This window comes from Vulpes vulpes, chromosome 13, assembly GCF_048418805.1.
Source record: "Vulpes vulpes isolate BD-2025 chromosome 13, VulVul3, whole genome shotgun sequence".
Classification (NCBI taxonomy): Eukaryota; Metazoa; Chordata; class Mammalia; order Carnivora; family Canidae; genus Vulpes; species Vulpes vulpes.
Window position 1 is genome coordinate 107222415 of NC_132792.1, and position 23725 is coordinate 107246139.

Sequence of the window (23725 nt, forward strand, 5' to 3'; positions counted from 1 at the left end):
ACAGATATAATTAAAGTTCCAAGTCAGTTGATATCGAGTTAATTAAAAAGGAGATCCTAAAAATGAACTATTGGGACTTCATCAAGATAAAAAGCTTTTGCACCACCAAGGAAGCAGTTGACAAAATCAAAAAACAACCAACAGAATGGGAGAAGATATTTGCAAATGTCTTATCAGATAAAGGGCTAGTATCCAAAATCTATAAAGAACTTATCAAACTAAAAACCCAAAGAACAAATAATCCAAGAAATGGGCAGAAGGGGTGCCTGAGTGACTCAGTGGTTGAGCATCTGCCTTCGGCTCAGGGTGTGATCCCGTGTCCTGGCATTGAGTCCCACATCGAGCTCTCCCCCCCCCCCCCCCCCAGGGAGCCTGCTTCTCCCTTTGCCTGTGTCTCTGCCTTTTTCTCTGTGTCTCTTATGAATAAATACATAAAATCTTTTTAAAAAGAAATGGGCAGAAGACACAAGCAGACATTTCTCCAAAAAAGACGTATAAATGCCAATAGACACATTAAAAAATGCTCAACATCACTCGGCATCAGAGAAGTACAAATCAAAACCACAATGAGATACCATCTCACACCAGTCAGAATGGCTAAAATTAACCACTCAGGAAATAACAGATGTTGGCGAGGTTGTAGAGAAAGGGGAACCCTCTTACACTGCTGGTGGGAATACAAGCTGGTGCAACCACTCTGGAAGACAGTTTAGAGGTTCCTCAAAAATTTGAAAATAGAGCTACCTATGACCCAGTAATTGCACTACTAGGTATTTATCCCAAAGATACAAATGTGGTGTTCCAAAGGGGCACCTGCACACCCAGCAGTGTCCACAATAGCCAAACTATGGAAAGAGCCCACATGTCCATTGACAGATGAATGGATAAAGAAGAAGCGGTATATATACACAGTGGAATATTACTCAGCCATCCAAAAAAATGAAATCTTGCCATTTGCAATGATGTGGATGGAACTAGAAGGTATTACGCTAAGCAAAATATGTCCATCAGAGAAAGACAATTATATGATCTCACTCATATGTGGAATTTAAGAAACAAAACAGAGAAGCATAGAGGAAGTGAGGGAAAAATTAGATGAAATCAGAGAGGAAGATAAACCATAAGAGACTCTTAATCATAGGAAACAAACTGAGGGGAGGAGGATGTGGGGATAGGGTAACTAGATTATGGACATTAAGAATGACATGTGATATAATGAGCACTGGGTATTATATAAGATTGGTGAGTCACTGAACTCTACCTCTGAAACTAATAATACATTATATGTTAATTGAATTAAAATTTTTAAAAAGGGAGAAAATAAAAGGAAATCCTGAATAAACCTGATTTAATTAGTTAAAGTCATTACAATAAGAGCAGATAGGGCCCCCTGTAGAGAGAGAGATCTTACTGGACTTGAGGAAACAAGCCTTCATGAGTTCTACAACTGCAAGGAAGTGAATTCTGCCAGAGAGGACCCCAAGCCTCAGATTTCATGGTGGCCAACGCTTTAATTTCAGCCTTGTAAGATCCTGAGAAAAGGACCCAGTTACAGAAACTGAGACACTTATGTTGTTTTAAGTTTCTAAGTTTGTGGTTTGTTGCATATCATTAGAAAACTAATATGTTACCTTTGTCAAGAGACCATTTTGTTTTAAGATTTTATTTATTTATCCATGAAAGACACAGAGGAGAGAGATAGGCAGAAACATAGGCAGAGGAAGAAGCAGGCTCTATACAGGGAGCCTGATGTGGGACTTGATCCCGGGCCTCCAGGGTCACACCCTGAGCTGAAGACAGGTGCTAAACCACTGAGCCACCCAGGGATCCCCATCAAGAGATTATTGATCACATATATGTGTGAGTCAACTTTTGGACTCTGTCCTTTTCCATTTATCTCTTTCTCTAATCCTAATTCAGGGAAATAATGTCTTCATTATACAGCTTTATAATATTCTCAAATTAGGCAGTGTTAAGTCCTTTAACTGTATTCTTTGTCTTCAAATTATTTTGCTATTCTAGTTCCCTTGAATTTTCATATAGATTTCAGATTAAGCTTGTCAACTTCTACAAAAGAATATAATGGGATTTCATTGAAATTATAAATCAATTTGGTGGAAACTGACATCTTAACTATATTGCATCCTTTGATCCATGGGCACAGTCTCTCTCTCTGTATAGTCAGGTGATCTCCAGTTTCTCTCAGTAGTACTTTTTAATTTTCATTGTACAATTATGCACATATCTTGTGGAATTTATCTCTAAGTATTTCGTGTTTGGGATGCTATTGTAAATAGTATTTTTGTTCCATTTTCTAACTGTTCTTTACTAATATAAGAATATTTCTTATTTGTATAGGTCTTCTGGAACTTGTGATTGGCTTATGTCCCAATAAACTCATCATAAATTTAAAATACCATAAGTCAAAAATGCATTTGATACACCTAAACCTACCAAGCATCCTGTTTTAGTCAAGCCTACCTTAAATGAACTCAGAACACTTAAATTAGCCTACAGTTAGGCAGAATTATCTAACACGAGACCTATTTTATAATCAAGTGTTGAGTATTTCATATAGTTGATTGAATACTGTGCTGAAAGTGACAGACACAATGGTTGTATGGGTACAGAATGATTGTAAGCATAAGCATATCGGTTGTTTTTTCTCATTGTCATGTGGTGGACTAGGAGTTGTGGCTTGCTGCTGCCGCCCAGCATTATAAGACAATATTGTACTGCATATTATTCTTTCCAGGAAAAGATCAGAATTCAAGATTTGAAGTATAGTCTGTACTGACTGTGTATCACTTTTGCACCATCATAAGTCAAAGAATCATAGGTTGAACTGTCAAAGTCAGGAACTGTCTGGATTGTCCTTATATCCTGTGACCTTGCTAAACTTAGTAATTTTGATATTCTGAATTCCTTATGATTTCTACATATACGATCATGTTGTCTGTATAGAATGGCAGTTTTATATCTGTTTCCAAATTTTGTGCCATTTATTTTATTTTCCTTATTGTACTGGTTAGGACCTCTAATATACAGCTAAAGAGATGTGCTGAGCATGGACATCTGTGTCTTTTTTTTTCCAATTTCATGTAGAATGCATTGCGTCTTTCTCCATGAAGTCTGATGGTGGTTATAGATTTTGTATCAATACCTTTTATCTAATTGAGGAATCTTCTTCCTATTTATAATTTTCTGACTTAAATTTTTTTTTTTTTTAACGAATGAGGCAATTTATTAACCCAGCATTTGTTCTAATGCTTCTTGTTGGCAGCTGCCACCTGTCCGGCGATTCTGTCCAGATCCCGCTGTCCCTGAGGTGTCAGTTTGCAGCCCCCATCTTGGTCCTTTTCTACCATTTTCAGCCCCTCTAAGGCTTGGAGGACCCTGCGGGCCACGCTCTTGGAGCCTCTGCTGAAGTGGCTGGGCATTACCCCGTTTCTCTGACGTCCCCCGTAGATCTTAGTCATGGAGCTGACCCCAGCGCCGCCCCGGAGGTACAGGTGCCGTGCTGTGGAAGCAGCTCGTGTGTAGAACCAGTTCTCATCGTAGGGAGCAAGCTCTTTATGCTTGGCCAGCTTGACAGTGTCCACCCATTCAGGGACTTTCAGCTTCCCAGACTTTTTGAGGAAGGCTGCCAGAGCTCTGACGAACTCCTGCTGGTTCACCTCTTTTACAGTAACTCCAGGCATCGTGTGGCCTCCGCGCTGCCAGCCAGGGGAAAAAGGTTATTTTGTTTTTTGGTTTTGGTTTTTGTTTTTGTTTTGTTTTGTTTTGTTTTGTTTTGTTTTGTTTTGTTTGCCAAATGCTTATTTTGCTTCTATCAATGTAACCATAGAATTGTATTTTATTCTGGTAAGAGAGTGCATTACAGGGATTGATTTTCAACTTACCCTTTCAGGGATAAACCCCATTTGGTCATTTTATATTTTTATAAATTTTTATAAAAATTTTTATTTATTGCTGCACTTAACTCTAATTTTATAAAGAATTTTTGCATCCATGTTTATGAGGAATATTGATTTGTAGTTTTCTTATAATGTCTGGTTTTTATATCAGGGTAATGCTAACATTTTATTACACATAAAATAAGTTGCAGGTATTCCACTTTCCTCTCATGAAAAAAATTGTGTTTGAGAGAATTCATCATTATGGCCATCTGAGTCTTCAGTTATCTTCATGAGAAATTTTTAATTAAAAATTTAATTTGTTTAGTTGATATAGAGTATTAATGTGTTCTGTTTTATCTTGATCCATCTTGATAATTTGCATTTTTCAAGAAATTTGTTCATTTTATCTAGATTATTAAATTTATTAACTTGAAGTTATTTGCAGTATTTCTTTATTATCTTTTAATGACTAGATTAAGTAATGGTATCTCTCTTTTGTTCCTGAGATTGACTTTTTTTTTCTCTTGATTGGTCTATATAAAGTTTAATATTTTCAAAGAATCTGCTTTTGTTTTCATTATTTCTCTACTTGTTATGCTTTGTTCATTTCTGTCCTAATCTTTTATTGTTTCTGTTTTGATTCCTCTGGGTTCGTTTTGCTTTTTTTTCTTCTGGTTTTTTAATATGGAAGTGCACATTGTCAACCGAAATCTTTCTTCTTTTCTAACATAGGTGTTTAAAGCTATAAATTTCCCTTATAACTGCTTTAACTGCATCCCCTAAATTTTGATATGTTATGTGTTCCTTTTTATTCAGTCCAAAACATTTTCTAATCTCTGTTACAATTTCTTTTTTGATCCATAGGAATGTGTTCCTGAATTTTAAAATAATTGATGAATTTCCAGATAGGTTTCTGTTATTGATTTCTTACTTACTTTGTCTTAATGTCAGTTATTTTTAATTTGTTGAAGTTTGTTTTATGACTCTGCATACGATTTATGTTGGTGGTTGTTTCATATGCACTTAAAATGAATGTGAATTAGGTTAAATTGGTTGATAGTGTTTTATGTCTTTCATAACACTTATTTTCTGTTTACTTCGTCTACACTTATCAAGAGAAGAGTGTTGAAATTTCTGACTTTCATTGTTACTTACTCTATTTTTCATTTTCCTACTGTCACTTTTTTTTTTTTAATTTTTTATTTATTTATGGTAGTCACACAGAGAGAGAGAGAGAGAGGCAGAGACACAGGCAGAGGGAGAAGCAGGCTCCATGCACCGGGAGCCCGACGTGGGATTCGATTCCGGGTCTCCAGGATCGCGCCCCGGGCCAAAGGCAGGCGCCAAACCGCTGCGCCACCCAGGGATCCCCGCTGCGCCACCCAGGGATCCCTCTACTGTCACTTTTATCTCATATATTTAAACTCCATTATTATGTATACAGTCATTTAAAATTATTTTGATGCTTCGAACCATTTATCATTATGAAATTTTCTGTTTTTCCCAGGCAATTTTATTATTCTAAAATCTACTTTGTCTAGGGGTGCCTGGGTGGTTCACTTGGGGGCACCTGGGTAGCTCAGTCAGCTAAGCATCTGACACTTGATTTTGGATCAGGTCATGATCTCAGGGTTGTGAGATTGAACTCTGCATCAGGCTCTGTGCTGGACATGGAACCTGCTTAAGATTCTCTCTCTTCCTCTCCCTCTGCCCCTCCCCACTCTGCTCAAGCATATGTGCCCATGCTCTCTCTCTCTAAAAAAATTATAATAATAAAATAAAATCTACTTTGTCTAAATTAACATAACCATTCCAGTTATTTTATTAGTGTTTGAATGATACATGCTTTCTACTCAGTTTTCTTCTAATCTGTCTTTGTCTTTACATTTCTTATTAGTTTCTGTAGAAAGCATGTAATTGAGTCTTGCTTTTTTTCCAACCTGAGAATCCTAGCCTTAAATTTGGAGTGTTTATTTACATTCCTTATAATTATTAGTATATTTGGATCTCAATCTACCATGTTGCTGTTTAATTTCACTCTGTTCCATCTGTACTTCTTTTTGTCCTCTTCTTTTAGGTTAATTGATTATATTTTAGGATTTCTTTATTTCCACTATTGAGTTATTAGCTATGACTCTGTTTTGATTTTTAGTAGTTCTAAGTTTTATAATGTTAACTTTTAACTTCTCCCAGTCTTCAAATAGTATTATTCTGTGTTATATAGAATATGTGAACCTTCTATCAGTATACTTCTGTCCTTTGTGCTATTGTTGTCAAACATTTTGCTTCCACACATACTTAATATACTTTACTATTACTGCATTAGGTAAGCAGTTACCTTTCAAAAAGATTAATTAATAAGTAAAAAAAAAGCATTTTATGTTTACCTGTTTTATTATTATATATAACTAAATTACCATTTGTAATATTTTAATTTTATTTCAGTAGGTTCAGGTTCCCATCTGTTGTCCTTTCCTTGTTCCTAAAAAACTTGTTTGACCTTTCTTGTACTGCAGGCTTGCTATTACTGAATTACCTTAATTTTTGTTTTTCTGAGAAAAAAAATCATCTCCTCTTCATTTCTAAGTCTATTTTCATTGGATATAGAATTCTAGGCTGACAGTTCTTTCAGTTCTTTAAAACTGTCGTGTCATCATCTTTTGGCTTGCATAGTTTATGATGAGAAGTCTGCCATAGTTCCTTGTTTTATGTATGTAATGTTTCTTTTCTCTCTGATTGCTATTAAAATTGTTTATCACCAATATTCTACTATTTTATTATGATATGCATTGATATGGGTTCTTGTGTTTTTCTCATACGGACTTTATTGATGTTCTTCAAGAAAGTTGAGGGACACCTCGGTGGCTCAGTGGTTGAGCATCTGCCTTTGGCTCAGATCGTGATCCCAGAGTCCTGAGATTGAGTCCCGTATCAGGATCCCCACAGGGAGCCTGCTTCTCCCTCTGCCTATGTCTCTGCCTCTCTCTGTGTCTCTCATGAATAAATAAATAAGATACTAAAAAAAAGAAATTTGAAAAAATTTATACCATTATTTAAAATATTTTTCCTATTGTTCTCCTACCCCCATTGTTTTCTTCTGTGTTTATATGTGTGTGGGTATTTTTGCGTGTGCATGTACGTATACATATATTCATATAGGTAGATACATATATACATAAATGCGTTAGATTGTTTGATATTATCCAAGGATTACAAATATTGTCTTTCCCTTTATCTCTTTTTTCATCTTTTTTTTTCTTTTTTCATCTTTTCTGTCTGCTTCACTTTGGATAATTTTCATTCTTTATCTTCATAAAAACTGGTCTTTTCTTTTTTAGTTATCTAATGTGTTATTGATCTCATAAAGTGAAATTTTCATTTCAGATACTGTATTTCTCTTCCCTAGAAATGCTGTGTTTAAAAATATATATTTTGCATCTATCTCCTCATCATGTTTTACATGTTGTCTTTGAACATATTTGTAGTAGCTCATTTCAGGTTTCTGTCTTATAAATCCATCATTTCTGTTACTTTTTATGTTTCTGCTGATTGATTTTTCTCATGGTTATTGGTAACATTTTGTTTCTTTGTCTGGTAAGTAAATGCCATACATTATGAATTTTCCATTGTTGAGTACTAGATTTTGTTGTGTTTCTTTATGAAGTGTCAGGGTTTGTTTGGCTAGCAGTAAAATTGCTTTTGGATTAGTTTGATACATTCAAGGCCCTTTTTTTTTTTTAAGATTTTATTTATTTATTTATTTGAGAGAGAGAGATTGCATGCATGTGAGCAGGGGGAGGAGCAGAAGGAGAGGGAAAAGAATCTCAAGCAGACTCCACTCTGAGCACAGAGGCTGATAAGAGGCTAGTTCTCACCACCCTAAGATCATGACCTCAGCCGAAACCAAGAGTGGGATACTTAACTAAGCCACCCAGGTGCCCCTCAAGGTCTATGTCTAAACTGTTTTGGAGTGATTCTAGTTTGACCTTTACTCTAGAAGTAATATTGCCACATACCTAAAGTGTGGCCCTTTTATGATCTATCTTGATTGCTCTTTTTTTTGAAACCTCTATTCTATGGATGATATGACCTTCCTGTCTTGAACTTTGGGAATTGTTCCTTTTGGAGCTTCCTTGTAATTGTTTCTACCCTGGAGTTCCTCATGATTTTTCATCCTATATATGGACACATTGGTATTCAGTCAAAGAATCAAGGAGACCCTTTTGCTCCCTTCTGCTGGATACATAGTCCTTCAAATTCTACCCATTTCAGCCTCCTCCAACTCTAATCTCTGACTTCTCAACTCAGTTGAGAATCTTGGACTCTATTTGCGTTCTTCCTCCTCTGTGCTACCATTCAAGAGTTACCTTCAGACAGAAAGCTTGTGTTATTGTAGGATTTACTGGATTTTCTTCTTTTCTTTCAGACATCATAATCTCTGCTACCTGTCTCCTATGTTCTGAAATAGGTTTTTCCTACATTTTGTCAGCTTTTATTGGTAAAGATTGGGGGTTAATTTTTGACCCACTTACTCCTCAGGACTGGAAGCAAAATCTATTACATTTGTTTTTAATAAATATTTACTTTCAATTACTTTCAATTGAAAGTCTTATTATTGTCTCCTTGAAGGGAAGATGCTTGTTTTCTCTGTAGCTGTTGAGCATGTTTTGTCCTGGTTTTTAACCGTCATACTATTATGTGTTCTAGATGTGGCTTTCTTTATATTTAATCTCCTTTGGATTCATGCTACTTTTTAAATTTGTGATTTGATAATAATTTTGAAAAATTTTTTATCTCTTCAAATATTACTTCTTCCTCATTCCCTCTTTTCCCTTCTTCTACTATTGTATTTATTTTAGGCTTTTCATCATATTGCATACATTCTTTTATGTATTTCCATCCTTTTACATATATGTTTTCATGTTGGTCTAGATATTTTCTTTTTTTTTTTAAAGATTTTATTTGTTTATTCATGAGAGACAGACAGAGAGAGAGAGAGAGAGAGAGAGAGAGGCAGAGACACAGGTAGAGGGAGAAGCAGGCTCCATGCAGGGAGCCTGACGTGGGACTCGATCCCAGGTCTCCAGGATCAGGCCCTGGGCCGAAGGCAGTGCTAAACCTCTGAGCCACTCGGGCTGCCCTAGATATTTTCTTCTGACTTTTATTCCAATTCACTAATTGTCTCCTCAGATATACCTAACCTGCAATTATGTTTTTAACTATATGTATTGTATTTTCAGTCCTAAAATTTCCATTTCATTTTTCTTCTAATTTATATTTCTCTGCAGTATTCTCCATGATATTCTTTGATTTCTTAGTTTTAAGTAACAATTATTTTTAAATCCATATTTGATCATGCCAACACATAAATCTCTTGTGGTTTTATTTCTATTGACTTTTTTTCTCTTGTAAGTTTATTATTTTTATCTTTTTGTATGCTTCCTTATTTTTTTATTGAATGTCAGGCAGTGTCTCTGAAAATACTATTTATTATATAAGTCTCTGATGTTATCTTTCTCCAGAGAAAATTTGCTTCTTCTCTAATCTCAGAAATTTTCTTCTTGCAGGCAGTTAGCTTTGATTCAAATTACCTCAACACAGTCTGGGACTGAGTAGATTTTGAAACTCAACCTCAGTGTGTCCATGGGCTCTTCTATTTCTGTTTTATTTTTCCTACTAGCTTTTCAGGAGTCTCAATGGAAAGCCTGGATTTTTTGACAGGACCTCTTTCTTGGCAGGCTCTGAAATCCAAATTTTGTTTTCAGCCCTGTGAGACTGCTTACAGCTCTTCTCAGCTTCTCAGCTAGCATCCCAATTTAGAACATCTTGAACCAAAAAGTGACAACTAATGTCAAACTATCTTTTCTTGTTTACCTTCAATCTGGGATCCTGGCCTCTTCATGTCCTCACTACCTTGATAACATACCAGTGCCTTCAAACAGATTTTTAAAAAGTTTGTCCTCATAGTTATTCATGAAGGGAAGTTGACTGAAATAAACTTATCCACAATGGATTTTGCTCAACCTTTTTGAGAATTTGGAGGCATTAGACCCTAAGGAAATTCTATAGAGTTCTTAATCAACAAATTGTAGTAAGTTTGTTAGTGCCTTCCTTTTAATGTAGTTCCTTTTTTAAAGATGTTTTTATTTATTTATTCATGAGATAGAGAAAGAGAGAGAGAGAGAGGCAGAGACACAGGCAGAGGGAGAAGCATGCTTCATGCAAAGGAGCCTGACATGGGACTCGATCCTGGGTCTCCAGGATCATGCCCTGGGCTGAAGGTGGTGCTAACCGCTGAGCCACCCAGGCTGCCCTAATGTAGTTCCTTTTTATGCCTTAGCTAGGCATCCATCCTTTACCTAGTTCCCTTACTCTCTAATGATCATCCAATACAATGTGTAGATCTGAACACTTTATGTTTAAATTCTCATCTCAGAAGCATACAGCTCCCTTAAAATTTACTGTTTCACAGATCCAAACTAAATAGGCATTGAGACCCCTCAAAGATATAGTTGGAATTTTTCCTGAATTTGTGGAATTTTTTACTAACCTTTAAACACTCTGAGAAAATGTACTTGTAAGAAAAAATAAGTGGCTCATGAAAAAAATAAAGTACATTTTGCCATAAATTACTATCGGTTCCTTATGATCCAAATTAAGCCATTTAGCTGATGATACTCCTGCTTTTTGTTTATTGGTTCATTCAACAAATGTTCATTACTTTAAGTATCTTTTATTTATAAAGATCGGTGTCATTCAAATATGAAGTTAAAAGTAACATTGCCCCTCTCCTGAAGTTCTACACAGTATGCACTGGAGTGGGACCAAATAATATGCAAAAAACATTACTTATTATGCACCTACTATCTCTTGATGAGGTACAACAATAAACAAAAGTAATGGTATCTTTTGAAATCTTCACCCTCAAAAGGGTTTGTACTTTTTTTAAGAAGTGTAAATACTTACACATCACAGGGAAACTTAGATATATGAAAACAGCTTACAGGTGACTATTATAATAGGAGCAGGATGAAATAAATACAACAATAAAGGAATGAGCAGAATACTCCTGGGGTGCTTCCTGGGGAAAGCACAACCAAGCTGAGCTGGGAATGGGGAGACCACAATGGAAGGAGTGGTGCTAAGCCAGCCTTGAAGCAGGAGTAGTATATCAAAGGCCAGCAAAGAAGGAAGGGCATTTGAGTGCAAGGAAATTGCCTACCTTATTTCTTACTAATTTCTAAATAAAATGTCTTCTCTTGATTTTTTACAGTACACTAAACTAATAAGCAGTGTCCTGAATTTTTTTAAGACCTATGTATTTATTTGAGAGTGGGAGAGAGACATAGAGAACACAAGTGGGTGGGGCAGAGAGAAAAGGAGAGAGACTCTCAAGCCAACTCCACATTCAGTGACGCACTCAACATGGGGCTCGATCCCACGATCCTGAGATCATGACCTGAGCCAAAACCAAGTCAAAGGCATAACTGATTGTACCACCCAGGCACCTTGCAATGTCCTAAATTTTTAAAAGTCAGTACTTAGACTCTATACATTTAAAGGACTAAGATTTCTAAAAGCTCTTGAGTCCCCAAGGACAGGCTAGCCCTTTAAGGGTGACCACCTTAAATCTCTTTGGTTTAGTAGTTCCCTGTGCTTTCAGAAATGCTTCTCATTAGGTCTCTTCACTACCCTGGTCAGCAACCATATAGGGCGGGAAAGGATATAAACTAATCTTTAGTAAAAGGGCTGTGATTCATTTCAAGAAATGTTGGTATAATAACAGCCTGGTTTTCCCTCCCTCCTGTTTCCTACAAGTACACCATAGGTTATATTTCATAGTATTTCTTAAATACCCTTCTTCAGAAGAGTTTATTTGTAGTTTCTAGTTTCAAAAATACAATACAGATACTTTTTCCACCTCAGCCAACAACATAAATGCATTCTTGATTATGTTCAAATGGTATTAACTTTGTTTTCTAGAAAGTCTACTAAGAATTCTTTGTTAAGAATTTCCTTCATTTGACACAAACTAATCTTGTTTCCTTTAAAAAGAACTACATTGAAACATCTGTCTACACTCACTTCTTGTTTCCATTCTTGAGGCTTACAGTCACTGGAGCTAGAGAAGAGAGAGCAGTGAGCAGACCAGGGGGAGCTGTGTCTGGAGCTCCAGGATATACTCTATAAACACAGGATACATTCTACAAACATAAAGCCAAAAAGGGGGTGTGAGAATGTTGGTGTAAGCTATTAAGGATCATTTTCTTGTGCTGCCTCCCTAACAATCTAAATACAGTTGACTTTATTACCCAATGTTTTGATTTCATTTTTATGCCTATGAAGCTTGTCCTCACCACTTCTAATTTGTCTTTATTTCATTTTCCCTATAAGATTATTTCACCTTCTTTTTGATCTTCAGTAAATTAAAATTAGCGTTGTACATCTGTTTCCTTTGGTAGATGTAGAACATCATGTATAAAGCTGCTTTTTTTTTCTTTTGGCAATGACAATCATATATGTAAAAGCAATTTGAATCAGTACCACTGTTGTGTATTTGTGTGGCAGATAGTTGTGCCATCGCATCAAAATATTTCAATCCCATTGAAGTGTTTGGGATTGTTCTCAAACCATGCATTTGCCATATTCAATCTTCATTTGTATCTCTTTCAGATTTAATGATCAGATAAATTAAGATACTTATTTAAGATTTTTAGTGTGCGAATTACATAAGGCAGTAATTTTGTTTAAAAAAAAAAACAATTTGCTAGGGGAAATAGAGCCAAGGAACATTCAGTAATTGTGCAATAAGACTGTTAGTTGATAGCTGAATATTTATTGATTTCTATAATTTTTCACGTAACCCTTTTCTTTCCCTTCATCTCCTTGGTGTAGAACAATCCAATCTCTGTATTGGTAGCTCTTAAAAAGCTCTAATGATCATCAAACCCAACCCCCATTTTACAAATATCTAAACTGCCTAAGAGATGTAAAATAACTTGCCAAAAAAACCCCACCACCACCACCAACAATAACCCAGAATTCCTAAGTGGCAGAACTAGAATTCTAATCAAGGTCTTTTGACCTCAACTTAAGTGCACTGTCAATTATTCCACACTCTCATTCATTCTTACAGCAAATCAACACACTCCAACTTTCAAGAAATGTAGTAATGATTAAAGATTATGAGGTTTAACCTTTTCTAAGTCTGGTAGTAACTGTTAGAAATGTTGGCACACTTACAATATACATATCCTAAAAGCTGGTATGGCACGTAGTTTCTCTTGCTAGTGTTCTGTCATCTGTACCTTATCATGTGTCTATATTCTTTTAAATCTCATAATTACTGACTTTAATGTCTTCTAGATTCAATAATCCTAGGTTGTGCCACCAGCCCTGTGGGAACTAGAATAAGTTATTAGAGCCTTGCAAATGCATTTGACTGCTGCATTCTGTTATTTTTCTCTTCCATTGATAGCCTACAGCTTTAGCTGCTGAGCAGCAGAGAGGCTTAAACCTCTAGGGCCCATTAGATTTAACTTGTTTACTGCATTGATATCTATATGTTAAATGACAAGAGAGTTCAGGTTATTGAATAATTTAAAATTCAGCTCTAATTGGTGTCATATGACCTGGAAAAGGCCATGGATGATGCCAGGAGCATGCTGTGAATTTCTTATAAATAATTCATAAATTAGATTATTCATTTGCCTGGATGTCTTCCTAAATGCAAAAGTTTGTAAGTTATAACTGATGATATAACACCTGTAAGTATTTAGTTCATAATGCTGGAAGGTAATCTACCTTGATGATCTTCTAGCAAAATCTGCCAGTATAGGAAAGTTAATTGCACTGGGGAGAATGAACATTTATTTGGGATGAGACTTTGGCAAACCATACAGTGCAGCTGTTGCATTGCATAGCTTCTGTCAGCTTGACAACTGGTCCGTGTACGTCTGACCTTAAAAATGCAGCATGTCGTTCTATGCCTTATTTCACATTAATTCCAAATGTTCTGGGTAATGCAATGACCTGTCCCATACACAGTAATTTAGGTTTAGAAATATTTAATATAGGTCTGGATTTTCTGACTTTTCAATGAAGGGCACAGGGGGGAATTTTGAAGTTACAAAATTGAGACTTCCATTCTTATAAGACTGTGGGAATGTGAGGATTGTTAATAGGGTACTTGCCAATAGTAAATTAGTATTTGCCATCAGAGACATGAATATCATGAATAGATCAATAATATTTATTGATATTGTTAACTACTAATTCTGTGGTTAACAATTTACAAATGCATTATAATCAATTCCTAATCATGCAGAGCAAATAACTACCTGTTGCAAGAAATAATTACTGCAGTTTAATTCACCTCTTTTCTTATGGCTTCATAGCAGAGAGATTGACCAGGGCTGTAAAAACGATTTATAGAAACTTAACAAAATATTACTGTTTACTTGTTGATCATATTTCATAAGCAATACTGCAGGTGTTATTATTTTTTTAACTTGTGAGAATGTAGGAAAGCTTTGTATCACCATAGGAATAGTATGTGATTGTGCATGGCCATATACATGCTTGAACACCTAGGTGCACATGCATAAATGTATACAGGATCATATCATACTCTGTTTAGAACCATCTTTTTTTCCTATGAAGTCTGTTTTAAAATGTCATATAAAAAATTAGTAAAACAAAAATGTCATATATTAAGAAGGTGTCCTAAACATTCAGAAAACTCTCTTCCAACTCAAAAATTTACTAATTTCCACTCCCAAAATGTTCTTCATTGTGTCCAACCTAAGTCTCTCACATTTTTTTAAACTTATACTTTTCTCACACTGTGCTTGTCTCATGTTCTGTGTGTTCTTTTTCTGTGTGACTAGCACATATCCACCCAAGTTAAAAGACATGATATTTCAACTATGTCATAAGCCAAAAAATGCCTGCAATTTCTCCTCATCTTTTTTGTGTGTGTGTGTTGTGGATCCCATAGCATATCACATCAAAGACTTTATTAGCTATATTTTTGCCACTTGTAGAGTCTCAACATGTAGTCAGGGTTTGTGGTAGCTTGTATATAATGCAAACCCTAACATGCTACCATTTTGAATTCAACTTTTTTATTTGTTGTGATCTACAGATCATTTTCCTGTGTAAACTTATTTTTTCATTTATACAGTTTGGTTTTCCTGCCTGAGTATGTTCTTCTGCATTCTTTTCTGCTAAATATCATTCTGTTCATCTCTGATTAAGCACTCCATTTAACTCATTTTCATCACACAGATAATGTGTGATAGCCCATTACAAGTCATATTGGTCAGTTTGCTTGTTGAATTTTAAGCATATCTTAGCATGTCCATAGAGTCCTTTAATTGGAGGAGCACTCAATCTAATCATTAGTTAAGAATGGTTTTTACTTTTTTAATGATTAGGGGAAAAATAATATTTCATGAAATGGAAAAGTTACTTTGAAATTCAAATTTCAGTGTCCACAAATAAGGTTTTACTGGACCATTAATTTATGTATTATATCTTGCTTTCACACTACAAAAGTGGAACTGAGTAGTTATGGCAAAGACCATACAGTCTACAAAGTCTAAAATGTTTGTCTTCTGGCCCTTTACAGAAGAAGTTTGCTAACCTTTTCTGTAGAACTATGAAAATGAACAAATTATAGCCACATGCCATATCATATATAAACTTTACAGTTATAATGTTGGGTAAAGAAGTCAGACACAAAAGAATGTATTTCATATTATTCCATTTATACTTTTTTTAAAAACAGGTAAAATCAAAATCTGGTATGGACTTTAAAGCAGGTAAGTATTAAACAGGGAAGTTATTCCCATAAAAGTCAAGATAGTCATTCCCTTGGACCGGAGAGGTAGAGAGTAGTGATTGTACTGCACCATCAAGGATCTTCTGCATACAGGCAACATTCTGTCTCTCAGAAGGTGGTTCACATTGGTGGACATTGTCTTGTGATTATTCACTGAGATGTTTATATTTGTTTTGTGCACTTTTCTGTGTCATATTTCATATTAAAGAAAAATGTTTTTTTTTTAAGAAAGAAACAAAGAAAAAATTAGTGTTTTAAAAAGCTACATCATGGAGGGATACCTGGGTGGTTCAGTTGGTTGGGCATTGGGCTCTTGGTTTTGGCTCCAGTCATGATCTTAGGGTCATGGGATCAAGCCCCTTGGTAGGGGTCTATGCTCAGTGGGACGTCTGCTTGTCATTCTCACTCTCCCTGTGCTCCTCCCCCTCTGCCCCTCCCCCTCTAGCTCTCTCTCAAATAAGTAAATAAAAATCTAAAATATATATATATATATAGGCTACATCATGGAGTAATGGAAGACTAAAGATTTGGAACGAGACACATTCCCATTTATTACATATAGTGTTGGTGTGATTTTGGGAAAGTTGTGTTGATTCATTGAACTTCATTTTCTCTTCAGTGAATTGGTAACTATAATAACTAGCTTACAGAGTTGTTATTAATTTTGCAAGTTGAATATGCTTATAACTGTGCTATTTTTAGCATAGTACACAGTAAGCTGAGTTAAGAATGGCCAAAATGCGGAAAAAAAAAAAAAAGAATGGCCAAAATGACAAGGTTTTCTGGGAGTATGTTATGCATTCATGGTCAATGAAGGTGAACATTTAGAGCCAAGTTCTCTCATCAGAAAGAATTTGCATAAAGTTGTCTTCCCTGACCTTCATTTTTCATTTCTCATCTCAGTTCTTTAAAAATTATTTTGAATTATAGGGGCACCTCAATGGCAGTCCATTGAGCATCTGCCTTTGGCTCAGGTCATGATCTCAGGGTCCTGGAATCAAGCCCTGATCGGGCTCCATGCTCAGAGGGCAGTCTGCTTCTCCTCGTCCCTCTGCCTCCACCCCTCTGCTTGTGCTCTGTCTCTGTCTCTCTCAGATAAATCAATAAAATCTTTTTTTTTTTAAAGTAAAAAGATGGGATGCCTGGGTGGCTCAGCAGTTGAGTGTCTGCCTTTGACTCAGGATGTGATCCCAGGGTCCCAGGATCGAGTCCTACATCGGGCTCCCTGCATGGAGCCTGCTTCTCCCTCTGCCTATGTCTCTGCCTCTTTCTGTGTGTCTCTCATGAATAAATAAATAAAATCTTTTTTTAAAGTAAAAAAATAAAAATTATTTTGAATTATTTAAAAGTATTGGTTTCACCAAGCACATAACAAAACAAGATATCCAAATGGCTAATAAGCATATGTCAACTACTGTCACTACATACCAGGGAAATGCAAAATAAAATCATAGCAAGATTTCAGTACACACCAGATTGGCTTAAAGTAAAAACATACTATCAAGTGTTAGTGTGGGCAGCTCTTTCTGCCCACAGGTCCTGTCCCTGTGCTTTAATAAAACCACCTTTTTTGTACCATCCTCCCCAAAGAAGTGTTAGTGTGAATATGAAACACCTAAGACTCTTTTACTGTGCTGGTGGAGATGTAAAATAGAACGACCACTCTGGAAAACTTTTATTGGCTGTTTCTGTATCAAACATATGCCTACCCTGTGCCTGAGAGAAATAAATACATATGTCTAAAAAATGACTATATAAAGGGGCTTCTGGGTGGCTCAGTCAATTAAGTGTATGACTTGATTTCAGCTCAGATTATGATCCCAGGATTGTGAGATTGAGCCCAGCGTTGGGCTCCGTGCTGGGCATGGAGCCTGCTTAAGATTCTTCCTCATTCTCTCCCTCTGCCCCACCCCCTCTTAAAAAAAAAAAGACATAAGAATATTGCTAGCAGCTTTGTTCATAGTAGCTCTAAACTAGAAACAACCTAATCCAATAAAAGAATGAATAAACAAATGTTGCTATATTCATACAATGAAATTCCTTGGAGCAATAAAAAAGAATTAACTATCAGTACAGGCAACAACATAAAAGAAGCTCAAAATTATGTTGAGCTTAAGAAACCAGCAGCAACAGGGACACCTGAGTGATTCAGTCAGTTGAGTGTCCAACTCTTGATTTCATCTTGGGTCTTGATCCCATGGGTGGTAAGATGGAGCCCAATTTTGGGCTGTGTGCTCACTTGCACAGTGTCCTTGAGATTCTCTCTCTCCTCTTCCCCTGCCCTCTCCTCACCTCTCCCTCTTAAATAAATAAATAAAATATTTTAAAAAAAGATTTCTAGCTTTTAAAAAAGAAGAAGCCAGCCACAAAAGAGTAGCATACTTTATGATTCCAGTTGTATGAAGCTAAACCTGGACAAAACTAATCTGTGGTCATAGAACTGAGATTAATGGTTACCTCTGGGAGTGTGACAATGTTGGTTTGACTAGAAGTAGCACAAGGAACTTTCTGGGGTAATGATTACATGGGTATATGCAAATGTAAAATTTCATCAAGCTGTACACTTAAGACCTGTGCATTTTAGTATATGTAAATTGTGCCTCCGTTAAAAAAAAATCTATTGGTTCCTAAATTAGTGTTATATATCTGAAAAATTCATAGCAAACCCATATGCCAGAGATTGCAGTTTGGGATTTGCTAGTTTAAGCCTTAGTTAAAAGAGGTTACATTTGTAAACATCTCATAGAAAGGATGGAGCATCAGCTCCAGAAAGAAAAACACATCTGTTTCCTTCAGGCCCATTGTGACTTCCATGTGTCCCAAAGGCAATATTTGTCTCAAGCTCACTATAAAATAACTTAATTTCTTATATTCAGATTCTAACAGACAGTTACTCTATTTCTTTCTTCCTTTTCTTAGTACATAATTCAGCCTAATCATGGATTCTGATTTTTGTTTCTAGTTTTCTTGGTCCATAACCCAACTTGGCTTTTTCTATTTATCTAATACAATCAGTCCCTAGTTACAATGTGCAAGCCCTAGTGCGGTACACCGAGAGAAGTAAATATAACTCCTGACCTCAAGGATTATTGAGGCAGAGAAGTTAATGATAACAACAGTAGTAATAATTCTAATAGGAAACATGGTTTGAATACTGACTTTAGCTAAGGCACTGTCCAAAGCTCTTTATGTGAATTATCTCATCCAGTACAACAACCCTAAGAGGCAGTGCAAGATGTCAGGATAAGACTGACAAAGATGAAGAACCTCTCTATTATCTGAAGCATAGCAACTCTAGCCCAACCTACAAACCTCACTGCAGCAAAATAAAGCTAAATAACTGAACTCATTCTCTTTAGAAGTAATCTGTTGTAACTGCATGTCTCTTGGAGATCTTACCTTCCCCGCACATACCCCCTATAATATTCTTTTTGAAAAAAGTTTGGGTAAGCATAAGGGTTTTTTTTTTCCATTTTGTAAATTAGTACCCTTATTAGTTGACACCCTTGATAACTGCCCATCCGACCACCATTGAGGTCATTGAGGTCACTGATGAGAAAACTGAGTCAGGAAAGTTGAGTAATGTGCTTTGTTTTGTATTGCTGTGTAAGAAATAACTATAAATTTATTAGTTTAATACACACACATTTATTATCTCACAGTTTCTGTGGGTGATGAGTTCAACATAGGTTAGTTGGGTCCTCTGCTCAGTGTCTTAGAAAATTTGGAGTCAAGGTGACAGCTGGGCTGCATTCTAATCTGGAGCTCTGGATCCCCTTCCAAACTCACATGTATGTTGGCAGAATTTAGTTTCTTGCATCTGTATGATAGATACCTCATTTTTAGCTGGAAACTGCCTTCTGCTCCATATATCATTACTGATTGACCTCCTTCATTGGTCCTCCCACATCATGTTAGCTTATTTCTTCAAGGCCAATCTCTAACATTAGGGAGGGTACTATACCCTTTTTTAAAGAACTTATTTAAAAAGTAACATCCCTTTGGCCATATGGTGTAGCATAATGATGGGATTCATATCTTATCATGTTCCCAAAGACTACCCACACTCAGTAGGACTCCTCAGTAGGAGGAGTCCTACTAATGACCTCCTAATACAAGGTGGGCACACTAAGAAGACAGGAATCTTGGGGACTGTCTTAGAATCCTGCCTACTAATATGCACAGTCACCTATCAGGTAATTGGGAATTGCTGGTAATTGCTCTCTTTGAGCAAAGTATGCATCAAAATCATTAAGTTGAACTGCCTCTCAAAAACAGAAAAAGATAACTACCAAAAATTTTTTAATATTCCGAATACATAATTTAACAATTAGTACCATTAACATAAGTATTGGCTGTATCAATACCTAAAAATGCACATATGTAAATAATGTTAAGGAACAAAAATAAGACTATAAAATAATACATGCTATTGCTGTGTTACTAATACATGGATTAGGGAGGAAATATATGATAAATAATTGATTTAAGTTTCCAGACCTTTAAAAAATTTACCTGTAATTTTTTAAGTATAATATTTCTATAAAAAGATAGCTTACCATACAAAGTAGCAGATGATAAATGTTAAATATTTGTTTTGACAGTGCTACAGAAGTTCAGTGTAGGGCAGCCCTGGTGGCTCAGTGGTTTAGCGCCACCTTCAGCCCAGGGCATGGTTCTGGAGACCCAGGATCAAATCCCACGTTGGGCTCCCTGCATGGAGCCTGCTTCTCCCTCTGCCTGTGTCTCTGCCATTCTCCCTCTCTCACTCTTTCTCTCTCTCTCTCATAAATAAATAAATAAAATATTTTTAAAAAAGTTCAGTGTAGGGGAGACTAATGTAGACTAGAGTTTTCCTTCAGTCGTAAAATAAAGTTAATTTTTATGAGGTAGTTTATCATGAATTTTATCATAAGTTTCTTTTCTGTAGCATGCAACCTATTCAGTGTCATTTGCTCAGTATAAAGGATTGGATGTCCTCTTCCCAAATGTGGCTCCTCATTAGAATAGAACTCCTTTAGTATTGCTGTATTAATTCAAAATCTTAAGAGTGTTAGAAGAAACATGGTGTTGCTGTATATCTGCTGACACGTTTTACCAATCAGCTCATCATTTACAACCATTGCAAAGTAAATTGGCAGGATTTTTTTCTCCTTTAAGGATCTCAATTATTCATTTATTCCATGTCCCTAGAATAAGATAAACATCTGAACTGTTTATGAGTTCTAATTTAAAAAGAAGTTGTGGTAGACTGAATAATGGCCCCCAAACATGCCCATGTCCTAATCCCTAGAACCTGTGAATGTCCTTTTATATGACACAAAGGATTTTGTATGACAAGAAACTTTATAGACATGATTAAGTTAACAATCTTGACATGATAAAATTATCCATGATTACCTGGGTAAGCCCATGTTATCAAAACACTCCCTATAATAGGGACATGGGAGGAGTCAGATGTCCCATGATACAGACAAGTGGTTGTCAAAGTGTGGTCCCAGATGAGGAGCATCGGTATCATCTGACAACTTCCTAAAAATGAGCTTCTCCAACTCTGCTGCAGAATTCCTGAATTCCTCTGGGGATGAAGCCCAGCAATTCACATTTAACAGTTCCTCCAGGTGATTCTGATATATGCTAAAGTTTGAGAATCAGTGATAATAAACTAAGTTTTGCTCTCCTTAATAGAATAGGCTTGAGGCTAAAATACTGGGAAAGCTCACTCTATTGGCCTGCCAAAGGTGATTTGCAACTACTTCCTTTCTGTGTGAGTTGTATCAGGCTATAATCACTTGAACAGCTTAATTGAAAAATCACTTATGTTTATAGCTGAAATTAAATATGTTTTGTATTTAAATAACTGCTTTTGATTAGAATCATATTTTTTGGAAAGTACTTGGTTTTATCTTTGTGCTGTAAAGATATTTATAAAAACTCATCAAATCTCTAGCAGTAACTAACATCCTATTTAGTTTAAGATGAAATGTTTTACATCAAATCCTGTTGTGTGTAATGTGTAATGAACAATCAAAGGGTATTACTAAGGGCGGCTGAATGGATTTCTTGCTTAGTATTTAGAAGTAAACATTTTGAGACATTACCTTTTAATGCTTTTGCCTCTTCTCAAAGTTGATTTTATATAACCTTTATTATTTGCTACTCTTGTCATATTGCTTAGCAGCAAGTAGCAACATTTTATTTTTCTCATCCTTATGGATAGACTGAAATGTAGATTGTTTCAAAATGGTTTTAGCTTTGTAGCACATGTCTGTTTAGCTCTGTGAATACTATCATTTATTATTTGAGAAGGCAAAACAACTTTGTTTTGGTACAAATATATCATTGATTTCTGAAAAGCCAAAAGAACTCATTTCAGTGTGCTCTTACTTGACAAATGATCTTGTGGTTCCTTCTAGGTATCCAATAGGAAAAGCACTCTTCAGTCTTCAGCTATGGAACTGGATGGTTCCTACTTGAGTGTAGCCAAATCACAAACCTGTTATCAAAACAAGGAGAGGCCTAGGTCTGCAAACCAGGACTCAGCTTCAGAATCCCTTGTGGAGTTCAAGAATAATTCTTTGAAACCAGCAGACTTTCATTATTCCAAAGAGGATCTAGACAGGATGCCATCAGAGACCAGAACATGTGATTATGGATCCCCAGGGAGAAGATTAGTAGATGCGGTCCCTATAGAGAAGGCTCCACCAGTGGAACTAAAGATGAAAGAATGCCACACCCTGAAGCCTACTCCATCCAGTCAGTGTTGTGGTCATAGACTTTCTGAAAATGCAGATCCTGTTCATGAAAGCCATCCTACACGCATGGCCCCTCAATATTCCAGAACACATCTGGAATCATGCAGTTATTGTGGGCTTTCCTGGGATTCCCTGATGCATGGTCAAGTGACACAGAAGTCTAGTGAAACCGATATCAAAAAGCAACTCTCAGAAAACAGAAGGCAGCAACTTATGCTTCAGAAAATGGAGCTGGAAATTGAAAAAGAGCGCCTTCAGCATCTGCTGACCCAGCAGGAGACAAAGCTTCTCCTAAAACAGCAGCAGCTTCATCAGTCTCGACTGGATTACAATTGGTGAGTCTTAGTTGATCTTTCAGCAATGTCTGTAGCTTGGAGAGCACAGTGTTAATAAAATAATTGTTGTGCTACTATAACATTTGCAAAGGAACAGAGGTTCCTCAGAGTCTTGGCTTGCTCAGGATGCATACTCACCAGGACAACTAAGTAAATTCCACTATCTTCTTTGGAAGACTTGGAAGATTACCTTGTTCTTCCAAAATGTTAGCTTGATGTATCTACTTCTGAACAGTCCATTGTAACTTTCTCAGGATTCCAAAAAGAATATTTTTAAAAGATATTATTATAAAAAATCCGTTGCTATTTGAGATCATTGTAGAGAATTTTGGGCATTAGGTAAAAATTTGAGACTTCAGAATGTGGAAGTAGAGTGATTAACTGTCACCATTCCATATTTGTCTATCCCCCGTAATATAAAATATAACAGATGATAGCCTTTCCAGTTCAACCTTTTCTCATCATGAAGCAGAAACTATTCAATAACCAATTATTATAAATGTACCCGCATTTAAACTTTTCCTCCCTTAACAATTCTTCCCTAAGAACAGTGCTTCAGGGGATCCCTGGGTGGCGCAGCGGTTTGGCGCCTGCCTCTGGCCCGGTGCGATCCTGGAGACCTGGGATCGAATCCCGCGTCGGGCTCCCGGTGCATGGAGCCTGCTTCTCCCTCTGCCTGTGTCTCTGCCTCTCTCTTTCTCTCTCTCTCTCTGTGTGTGTGTGTGTGTGACTATCATGAATAAAAAATAAAATAAAATAAAAATAAAAAAATAAAAGAACAGTGCTTCAAAAACTATATTGGTATTTTGAGATTATATAGCAGCATCAAAAAGTTTGCTATCTTAATTTATTCAAGCAAAATTAGTAATAAATCAGACTAAATTATATTTT

The 23725-nt window shown here is 36.1% G+C and overlaps 1 protein-coding gene and 1 pseudogene across 18 annotated transcripts in view; one reads left to right on the forward strand and one right to left on the reverse strand.

Annotated features, from left to right (window-relative positions):
- Positions 1-23725, forward strand: part of KIAA1328 (KIAA1328 ortholog) — a 348897-nt gene that overhangs the window by 194513 nt on the left and 130659 nt on the right. For all 18 annotated transcript variants that reach the window (XM_025996997.2, XM_072732245.1, XM_072732240.1 and 15 more), the window contains one exon: positions 22161-22834. In XM_025996997.2, coding sequence (XP_025852782.1) covers positions 22161-22834 — 674 coding nt within the window. The remainder of the gene's footprint in view (positions 1-22160; positions 22835-23725) is intronic.
- On the reverse strand, positions 3215-3731 carry LOC112918835 (small ribosomal subunit protein eS19 pseudogene; annotated as a pseudogene).